At 35.9% G+C, this 11427-nt stretch overlaps 2 protein-coding genes across 2 annotated transcripts; both read left to right on the top strand.

Annotated features, from left to right (window-relative positions):
- Positions 1-2007: 2007 nt before the first annotated feature.
- LOC110098761 (NAC domain-containing protein 68-like) lies at positions 2008-3382 on the top strand. The gene is made up of 3 exons (XM_020825678.2): positions 2008-2382; positions 2463-2746; positions 2829-3382. Exons 1-3 carry the CDS (start codon positions 2205-2207, stop codon positions 3189-3191), a joined length of 825 nt encoding a protein of 274 aa, XP_020681337.1. The 5' UTR covers positions 2008-2204; the 3' UTR covers positions 3192-3382.
- A 1113-nt stretch (positions 3383-4495) lies between these two features.
- On the top strand, positions 4496-10969 carry LOC110098760 (protein NEN4). The gene is made up of 7 exons (XM_020825677.2): positions 4496-4540; positions 7543-7822; positions 9062-9219; positions 9828-9874; positions 9946-10009; positions 10249-10422; positions 10877-10969. Exons 1-7 carry the CDS (start codon positions 4496-4498, stop codon positions 10967-10969), a joined length of 861 nt encoding a protein of 286 aa, XP_020681336.2.
- The last annotated feature ends 458 nt before the right edge of the window (positions 10970-11427 follow it).

The raw sequence follows: 11427 nt of genomic DNA on the forward strand, positions 1-11427 counted from the left end.
TTCAGTGTGCTCGTGCGAGAGCGATCCTATGATGGTTGATCTCCTGAGAAGTTACACCGATGAAATAAAACTGTGAGACCATTAGGCCAAAGTGGACAATACTTCGATAGTTAAGAGTTTGACTCTTACAAATTGGTATTAAGGAAATTCACTTGTCGAAAAATGAGAAATAAGTGTCATAAAGAACAAAATGCTATGCCAAGGGAGCCACATCTTGAAAACCTATTTGGGACAAAGTGCTACATGGTGGAAGCCATCATTTGAAGTTTTAAGGGCCACTTCTAAAATCCTATTTGTCTAGTGGAAGATTCTAAATAAGAATACTGATGACGACGTCAATTACTTAAGTCTGAGAAAATATGAAACCTCTTAAATAATTTTTTTTTAAAAAAAGCTAAAATTTTAAATACGGAGGAGACTTTTCGTATAATTGTTGGATTTTCATTAAAAAAACTTGAAAGTTAAGTGTGTTCATGAGACTTAATTTTGAGATGAGTGACATCCTAGGAAGTTACACCAATGAGGCAAAAACGTAGGTCCATTATACTAAAGCGAATAGTACCTCAATAATTAAAAGATTGGGTTGTTACATGAGTGATGCGTCCGATTTCAATAGCGGACGGTGGTGTACAAAGCTCCACGTTATCAAATATTTTGAATTATGACAAGTTAGATGAATTACAAATTAGTTGAAAATGAATTACATAAAGAATTTCAAATATTTCAAAAGATTAACCTGCATTTGTTTTTTATCGATTAACTTAAGTTCTATATATTTAATTTATTTTGCATATAAAATGCTTCAAAAAGAACAACCATATAAAGCAATTTGTTAAGGAATTTAGAATATAATCAAAGTTCATTATTGATGTATTTATATCTACTAGAATTGAATAAATTTGAAATGCAATGCATAAAAAAAGTCATGCTATGTGGTTGCAATATTGTTGTCATGAAACATCCACCTTCCACAATGCCACCAATGATATATATTATTGTATGTAGATGTGTAATGAGTCAAGTCGTGTATGCAGGGGTGTAACTAATTAGTCAAGCTAGCTCGAGCTCGCAAGCTAAGCTTATATGAACCATGAGCTTAAACTAGAGCTTGACGAGGCTTAGCATGCAAGCTCCCTCATAATGATGTTTTTATGATCTTGAATGAGGAAGAAGCCCTTCCTTCATGAGCTTCTTGGGAGAGGAGGAGGTAGAGAGGGAGATCAATAGACTAAATTCTTATTGCTTAACCATATTCCTATGATAGCATATAGCCTCATTATATAGGTAACTAATAACTACACCAATGACGATATAAGTCATTCAAGAAATCAAAAGAAAGTACACATGAAAAATTAATTCCCTAAATCTTGGACCAATATCCAAGAAATGTGCTTCAAATATTTTTTTTCTTTACTTAAGAAAACAACTAAGGCTTCGCTTGGGACGACTTTCTTACTGCTTCTTAAAGCAGTTGTTTAGTACAAAAATTTTAATTTATGCGCTAGAAAGTTGCTTTAAGAAGCAGTGAGAAAGTCGTCTCAAACAAAGCCTAAGTTTAGTTTTAAGACAAAAGTTGCTACTAGCAACCCGCTTTTTAAGGCAAAAGCCTATGTTTAAGGCTATAGCAATTCCCAAATTTGAACTCGGAATTGGGCTGGCGAGTCGTGCTTGAGTTTGGCATGACTCGAACTCGGCTCAAATTGTTTACAACCCTAATTTTTAGTCAGATATTCTATCTTCTTAAGACACAACAACTTTTTTTAAGAGTGAAGCTTTACTCATAAATTAATTAGATTAATGAAAGGTATCTTATAATAATAATCCAACAAAAGCAGCCCTTAACATCACCAGCAGACCACTCGGCCCACCCATTTTTCTAAGTCGGCGCCCAAATTCTCACGTGCAAAATTAAAGAGGAGATGTAAGCGGTGACGTCACCGCCAACGAACCATCTCGAAAGAATAAACAAACCTACGGTGCCAGATAATACCTACCTTTTTGAATTTCTTGACTCCTTTCTCCTCCACGCAAGCCTAAGCCCTCTCGCTCCGCCGCGCGGCCCGAAACTTCCTCCCTCATCCGAAACTCTTTAGTCATTTATATATCTCCTCGCTCCTCCTTCTTCTCCATATAGATCTCTCAGTCTTTCTTCTCAAAGCAGAGACTTTTACACTTTACAGCTTAGTCAGTTACAGTTTACAGATATGGGAAGGTCAAGAGACGCTGAAGCAGAGCTCAACTTACCCCCGGGCTTCCGCTTCCACCCCACCGACGAGGAGCTCGTCGTCCATTACCTTTGCCGCAGAACGGCGCAGCAGTGTCTTCCAGTTCCGATAATCGCCGAGGTCGATTTGTACAAGTATAATCCTTGGGATCTTCCAGGTACTTGCTTCGAACACCTTGTGTGTTTCTTCTTAAAGAAAAGCAGAGATTTTTAAACAGGTTTGATTTTGGCTATGCAGATAAGGCGATGTTCGGGACAAAGGAGTGGTATTTCTTCACGCCGCGGGATCGGAAATATCCCAACGGGTCTCGGCCGAATCGCGCCGCTGGACGCGGGTATTGGAAGGCCACCGGGGCAGACAAGCCGGTGGCGCCTGCGCGGAGCGGTAGGGCGGTGGGGATCAAGAAAGCTCTGGTTTTTTACGACGGGAAGGCGCCGAAGGGAGTAAAGACGGATTGGATCATGCATGAGTATCGACTTGCTAATGTCAATCGCAGCGCGAAGTCCAACGGAAGCTTAAGGGTAAGTAAGCGAACATCGAAGGTTTAAATTTATGGCGATTTGGAAATTGGGGAAACTGAAATTTTTTGCTTTTTAATTTCAGTTAGATGATTGGGTGCTCTGTCGATTGTATAATAAGAAGAATAACTGGGAGAAGATGGCGACAAGTTCGATGGAGGAGAACGAGGATGCGAAGTCAGAGAGCTTGAGGACGCCGGAATCAGGGATTGAGATGCCGGATCTCGATGAATTTGGCGACGCTGGATTTGGTCTGGAGATGCAGGTGGAGGCTTCTCCGGCGATTAAGGAGGATTATGATTGGTACTCGGATTTGAATTTGGGGGATTTGCAGAGTAATTTGGGGGATTTTCAGGTGCCGGTGGTTGATTTTTCGAATCAAGATTACTTCTTTTTTAACTTTGATTCACCGAAGAATCGTGCGGTTTCAAACTTGACTTCGTTTTGAAGAGAAACTGCAATGGGCAATGGAATTTGTATATAATTTTTGAACCGTGGATGTGGTGTTGTGCTAGATTCTTTCATTACAGTAGTCAGTAGGATCAGTTCTTCTTTCCAGCCAAAATCACAGAGAGAGAGAGAGAGAGAGAGAGAGAGAGAGATTGACATGTAGCCTGAACAAGCAATCTATCATTGAAATGAAATATATATTTTTTTTTTGTTTTAAATTTTGTTTGGTGATATTAAGCTTTTAATTAATTTTTTTATTCGAATGAATTTATTCACAAATTTAATACATAAAATTTAACTAAAGATTTTTTAATTAGGAACATGGAAATTAAGAAGAGTTCCATTACAGTATAGTTTCTTAATTTCTTAAACATTGAAGCTCTATGTTGATGTTTTTTAACTCCTTGGGGGCTTGCTTGACACTCAAGAGAGCTCAGGGACTCGAAAATTCTCGAAGCTCCACATGAAAGCAATCGCCATTAGATCTTCACCACAAGACCACAATCTCATAAGTAGGCTTCTCCACCCACAGCCTGACTAGAGTCTTCTAATCACTGTCATCCAATTGCAGTCCTCCAACTGTCATCGGCTGATTATGATCCTCTAATTATTGTCACTCAACTACGATCCTCTGATCATCGTCACTCGAAAATGGTACTCAAAATATGATTACCCGACTATAATCTTTTGACCACCATCGTCAGATCAAGCGACTCCAATCACAATCGCCTGCTTATATTCTCCTAAGATACATTGCTCGACTAATATCTCCTAATTACCATCATTCAACTTGAGTTCTCCAAACATTGTTATCTAATTACGATCTTCCAACCACCATCGATTAATTGTAATCTTCTAACCAATGTTGCCCAAATAAAATCTCCTCAACAACGTCGTTCTTCTATGGTGCTCCAACCATCATTTAATTTTAATATTTTAATAACAACTTAAAAAATAAAGGTTTAAGAATGCTATTTTGCAAATATCTATCATAATAAAAGAATATAAGGGAGAGATTAGAAGAGTAAAATTATACAAACATATTTAACATTTAAAATATCATTTAGCAAAATAAATAAATATTTATGCTAATATTAACTTGATAAATAAAAATTAAAGATAAATCGTACAAAATTATAATCAGTTTGATCATATCACTAGCAATAGAAATTTAGAGTTAATATATCCCATAAGTTTATTTCTGAACAAAATATCATACTCACTCTCTCTAAAATAGGAAAATTTATTTTTTGTGGTGTTCGGACACATTCGGAGGTCAATTCAGATACGTCACGTCACTCAATGCACAGTGCATTGGATGACATGACCTGTCTAAAGGCGAACACCGTACAGAATAATCTCTCCTGAAATAGAATGATGATCCTCGAAAATCAAAGTTTTTTTTTATTGAAAACTAGGGATCACAATATTGGTCGAGAGAAGAGTCGCCTTAATCAAGCTTCCTCTAAAATTGAATAGAATTGTCGATCAAGCTTTGAAGCTTGCAATCTCCTCATCATAGAAGAAGGTCAACTTGACCTCAGTTCGAACCCTATTCATTTAAGTTTTTAACAAAGCTTAAATCATTTTGAACCTTGTTCTAGTTTGAATAAGATTTGAATTAGGATTTAAATTTGAATACAATCGACTATTCAAGATACTTCAAAAAAAAAAAAACACTATGAATAGAAGAAGCTATCCAACATAAACAAACTTTCAAACATATTTTCCTATAAAAAAAATTATATATATATACTAAATAGGGATGAATAAAAAATAGAATTTTTTTTTTATTTTTTTATTTTTATGTATTGACATAAAGTAAAATATATTTGATATTTTAAAATATCTTTTCTTTTATTGATTTGATTTATATGATGATAGTGATGATCGTCAATAGAGCAACAACAGTAATAAGCAATATAATAACAACAATGGTGATAAATATTTGCGATGTCACCAATTTGATGTGATAATTATTTTTAAAAATATTATAAATACATCTAAATTATTTTGAATTTTTTTAATTATTTGAATTGTTTTTTTATAACAAAAAATAAAACTAATTTAAATACATATTTCAAAGCATTTTTTTAATTTAAAAAAAAAATGATCCCATAAATCCTAAATTGATTAAAATTAACAAAATAGAACTATTTTCAATGCAATTAAATAGGATAGAAAAAAAGTGTCAAAATACATAAAATTTATTTCGAGAGTTTTAATAATTTGATTTATTTTTCAATGCAAAAAATAAAAACAATGTAAACACATAATAAAAGAATAAATTTTAAAAAAAAAAATTAAAAAGTTGATCCCACATAAATCTTAAATCGATTGAAATTCACAATATAGAACCATTCTCAATGCAATCAAATAGGATAGAAAAATAATAATTTTTCTGCTAAGATATCACGATGCAAAATACGCTAAAATAGACTTCAAAACTCTTAAAATTGCATCGAGATTAGTTAAATTTATGATATCATATATATGACACTAATCTCAATGCAAATCAAAGAAGTTCGAAGATCATCCTAATCTATTTTGCATGAGCACATACACATTTTTATTTTTTTATTTCTTCAAAAGGTTAACTCAGAAAAAATAATCTCATTTCTCTCTTTATAATCCACCAAACTCTATTGAAGTTACTTAACTTTAACAGTATGATTATAAATAATTAATCTCATTTAATTAAAATGAGCTGAGACATCATAAATCAGAAGAAATCACTAACAATTAACTAAAAAGCTTTAAAATAGTTAGTTAATAAATAATGCAAATAAATCAGCTTGGCAATGGTACATTTCTATTATTTTAGTATTGATTAAATACAAAAGGTTTTTAATGATGTTATATTCGACCAAATACAAAAATTTGATTCGAATTAGGCATGAAAATTTTGGATTAGGGTCCATATGTGTAAGATTCTAGTAGGGTTTGGCCAGCTTAAGTGATAGAAAAAAAAAATCATGCTAAGTTTTGGTCAATCGAAAAACTAATGATTTAAATAATTTATTATTTTTTTTAAGAAAAACTAAAATGATTTTTTTTTTTTTTTTTTTACATTGTCAAGTTTAAATTATGTAGTTAAGTTCATTTCAGGTCAAGCTGATGGTTACCCTTCACAATTTAATTTAAGCGTGTCAAAATGAGCTTTTGGGTCGGTTTCGAGTCTACACCGAAAATAACCCCCCATCAATTGACTCGACCCGAACTCCAACCCAACCCAATTATACAAACAAGTCAGAAATTCAGACCTGGACCTGACCCGCCCTAACCCGGGTTGACCCGACCCAACCCTAACCCGCAATATAGCTAGGCACAAGCGGATGCGGGCACGATCGCGTGCGGGCTAGAGCAGGCTAGGGGGTGATTTCGTGCGAGCAAACACAGGTGTGGGCCCTAGCGCTGAGATGGAAGCAGGCATGAAAGCGTTGCAGGGGAGGCTTGACCCGAGTCAGTTTCCGAATGATTTCAAATTTTTGGGTTGATCCAAACCCAACCCACTTGCAAAACATGTTGATCCAAGCCCGGAATTTTTCAGGCTTAAACAAATATTGACACCCCTAGTTTAAATGCTTTTTCGTATCTTGTTGTATATGGTTCTGATTTGGTTGAGTCGGATTTAGGTTTGAATTATTTTGGATTTAAGCTCCAATTTTGAATTACCATACTCATGCCGCTCATTTTTGGGTTAAACACAAATCTAAACCATAAAGATGAATTGATACCCTAAAAATTCCCAAAACAACCGTTGCTTATTCTTTAATAGGCAAGAACCAACTCAATTCAATTTGAAATCTTTGATAAAGCAACTCACTAATAAAGATCAATCCCTAATAGAAACCATCTTAAGAAAGTGAGAAGCAACGTTATCTTTTGATCCATAAGATTAGGGTTATCTTACAACTCTCTCGCTCTTATAGTTTTATTTGATTCAGGCAGCTTCAGCTAACCTTCTACAAGACAAAGCTTCAAAACAAAGCAAAACAAATATAACCTTCTTATGAAGTAAAGCAAGCAAGCTGTAGACATAAGAAACAAAATGAACCTTACTTCTCCATCACCAAAACCTATCCAAAGTAACTTCAACATTTAAAACCCTAAATACCAATTGCTTTGCATGGAAATCAATCCTCTCTATATATTTCTCTTCACTTATTCCTTCTCTCTTTCACATTCTTCTTTGAAATAACATTTATACCAACCAAAACAAGCTAAGAACTCCTTCAATTCCTCCTCTCCTCCTACTTGAACTCTAAGCCAAACAAACCTCATCACCAAAATATTCTCTCCCTCTCTCACACACACTATTTATATCCACTCCTTATGTACAATGAAAGCTCTTGAAGAGCTTGTTAAGTAATATGGCTGAGCTTGTTTTCTTCGACGTCGAGACCACGACGGCGGTGGGACGAGGAAAGAGATTTTGGGTGGTCGAGTTTGGGTCTATTGTGGTGTGTCCAAAGAAGCTTGTTGAGGTAGAGAGCTTTTGTAGCCTGATAAGACCACCTGATATATCTCTAGTTGCGCCGACGAGACCAAGTGGTATAACAAGAGAGGCGGTGGCGGCCGCGCCGATGTTTGAGGAGTTGGCTGATCGTGTGTTTCAGATCTTGAATGGTGAGTTTTGTTGATCAATGGACTATCTATCTATATATATATATATATATATATATAGCTTTAACAAAGGACATAAACTATTGCTCATATCTGAACATTATTGTCAAGTTGGATCCTTCACAGCTCTACATAACCAGCTTTATTCTCCATCTAATTTAAACAAGTTTTTTCAAAACTTGAACCTTTTATTCTGAATTGAACTCTTCATTTTGGATAATACTTTTCTATCATATGATTATATTTAGATATATGATCCTCATTTAATGCATAGAATAGCAAGGCATGTGAGAGTATTGAGTTTAATTAATCGATTGTTAAAAAAATATGATAGAGAAAATATGAAGTAGTTGGCATTCCCTTTATAGGCTTAAAAGTAGGGGTGTCAATATTTAATACGACTCAAAAATTTTGGAATAGGGTCAACCCGTTTCACAAACGAGTCGGGTTCATGTTTCCTTATTCGACACATTTGAAAAAATGGGTCGAGTTCGGGTTGAGCCGAAAACCCGTTTGAAACGAGCTGCCCGCACGTCGTGCCAGTCCCGCCATCCGCCTTCTCTCCGTCGCCATCCAGCTGTCTAGCCATGTCGAGTCTAGTCAATCCATAACCCGACGGGTTGGGTCCGAGTCTGCACTTTCGACCTGTTTACATAGTCGGGTCGGGTTAGGGTCAACCCGTTTGAACCCAGGTCAGTTACAGGTTTAACCCAAACAAAACCCGACCCGAAACCTGATTTTAACACCCCTACTTAAAAGCTATTTGAATTGAAAATGAATTTGTTCATTAATACATTTGGACTTCGTTTAGGACAACTTTCTTATTATTTTTAAAGCAGCTTTTATTATAAAAATTTATATTTCAAAAACTTTTTGTATTAGAAAATAATTATAGAAAGCAGTAAAAAATTTGTCCCAAACAAAACTTTAACCTAACTCCAATTAGTGGTATCATAGTCTATTGTTCAATTAGGATCGAGTGTTTCAGGCAATTTCTTGGCTAACATAAGTCGGCTATTTCTATTACATCTAAGCTCAGTAGAAGAGTTGGTGGTTTCATACAAGCTCTATTTGTTGTTCCTCTCCAATAGACTAATTAAACTTTTAGTTAAAATAATTTAATCATGATTATCAACCCACTCCCAAACATTTCAAAACATAATTAGTCTCTAATCTCACATGATTATATGTATATAAAATTATGTGTTTGGTATAATAATGTATCTTTTATAATTTGAGCAGGTAGGGTGTGGGTAGGGCATAACATAAAGAGATTTGATTGTCACCGGATAAAAGAAGCGTTTGCAGATATTGGCCGGCCGCCGCCGGAGCCGGTAGGGATGATAGACTCCCTAGAAGTTTTGACACCAGAATTTGGTAGAAGAGCTGGTGATCTCAAGGTATTTTGAACTTTGAGGTTAGATTAAAGCAATATTTAAGCTCTTGTTTGGGTACTATATGGCATCATTAATCCTAATTATGTCAAGTGTTATGTAAATTCATAGCATTAAGTTACATGAGAGTATTAATTTAGTTCATTTCTTGTTATTGAAACAATAAATGACTCTTTAAGTGGGGAAAAAATAAGTTCGTGGTCCGGCACCTATGGGGCTGGTAGCTGCTAGACCCGCCGAGAGATTAGTTACTCTGACAAGCACCTCTACGTGAAATTATTCTGTGCGGACGTCGAATGTCATCCGGAGACCAACCAAAATGCTCCATATCACCCCCTGCTCGTTACTCGGCTCGATACTGCTGACGTAACATATTCTGATTGATATCCGGACAGTGAACTGCGTTCGACATCCGCACAGGATAATCTCTCCTCCTCTACAAGGGTGGAAGCGGATAGATACCCGCACAGGATAATCTCTCCTCCTCTACAAGGGTGGAAGCCGATAGATACAGTGAACTGCGTTCCAAAAAAAAACACCAAGTGATTGTCCTTACATACTTTTTTATAAGTACTTTTTTTTTTCCTACTTAAGTTGCAGAAGTTTTGTTTCAGATGGCAACATTAGCTTCTTATTTTGGGCTCGGGCAGCAAAAGCACAGGTAAGAGAGTGAGTAATTAAATATTTCTTAATCCTTACTTAAGATTCTGATGCTGAAAAATGACTGTGCAGAAGCCTAGATGATGTTAGACTGAATCTGGAGGTCCTTAAGCACTGTGCAGCAGTATTACTGTTGGTATAATTACAGATTAATTGTTATTTAACCTCATCATTTAAAATTAACAACTTAATTTATGCTTCGCTTGAGATGGCTTTCTTTCTGCTTCTTAAAGCAGCTTTCTAGTACAAAATTAAAAAATTTTGTACTAAAAAGTTGTTTTAAAAAGTAGAAAGCAAGCCGTCTCAAAACGAAGCCTTAGTGAAATATAATACGTTTTTGAGAAATATCTGTGCATATATATTTCAATTGAGTAGGAATCCAAGCTTCCTCAAATATTGCCTGGAAAAGACCATGGAAGTCCGAGTATGGTGACAAGAAGCAAAGCAAATAATGTGAGGTCAGGTGAGGAAGAAGCCAACAGAAAGTCTCCAGTAAGTTATCTGGGAAGCATCAGAGCAGCTCCTTATCAGAAGGGAAGGTTAGGGAAGGTAAATCTGCTTACTAAGCTTTTGATCATCATCATCATCTTAGTTGTATCTATTAACTTTTTACTCTACTAGCTTTATTTTTATTATTTCACACTATTATATTTTCATTCATCCAATATAGAATCAAGACTCAATCCTCTCATCTGTGTTAGCACTCTCACATATTCTTCTTTTAAGGCTTTGTTTGTGATGACTTTTTTATTGCTTCTTGAAGTAATTTTTTAGTATAAAAATTAAATTTTTATTAAAAAAACTACCTTAAGAAGCATTAAAAAAACCGTCCCAAACGAAGCCTTGGGATGGCTTTCTTCCTGCTTCTTAAAGCGACTTTCTAGTACTAGAAAGCCGCTTTAAGAAGCAGGAAGAAAGCCATCCCAAACGAAGCCTAAATTTAGTCTTTCAAATTTCTATACTTAGTTGTACTAATGAAGCATTGTGTGTCTTTGTTTTTAAGGTGATCGAGAGAGCAAAGGAAGCTCTGAGGGGAGCTGAGGGCTCGCAGCCTCTTAATGGCCTTCTGCGGCATTCTCGCTTGCTATTGAGATGATTTGGGATGAAATGCGAAGCAGGAAGAAGAGATTACAGCTACCATTAGAAAACTAATCAGGATTATAGAAGAATTATCTCATCAAAGCTGTGATTAATGATGAGATATTAAGGAAAATTATTAGAACATGAAAGAAAGATAGGATCAATTGCTGATACAGTGTGAGTGACACCTGTTAGTCATCTTGTTCAAAGTGTTTCCACTTTCCTACTAAAAGTACCCATCCATGCTTAGCTTGGTTGGTGGGCGTGCTCGGTTGGGAGCCCCCTCATCCCGAATTCGATTCCCTCGAGCGGCAATCGCCCCTTCAGTAGGGGCCCCAAAGCGCCATCTACGGTTACAGTGGCGTGGGTGGCCTAATAGGTCAGCCGGAATTTACAGACAACCAAGCGCGTTCGGCGAAGCCGGGCGTCACAGCGAACTACGGTTATTCGTCACCAAAAAAAATAAAAAAAAAA

Source organism: Dendrobium catenatum, unplaced genomic scaffold (assembly GCF_001605985.2).
Source record: "Dendrobium catenatum unplaced genomic scaffold, ASM160598v2 fragScaff_scaffold_740, whole genome shotgun sequence".
NCBI lineage: Eukaryota > Viridiplantae > Streptophyta > Magnoliopsida > Asparagales > Orchidaceae > Dendrobium > Dendrobium catenatum.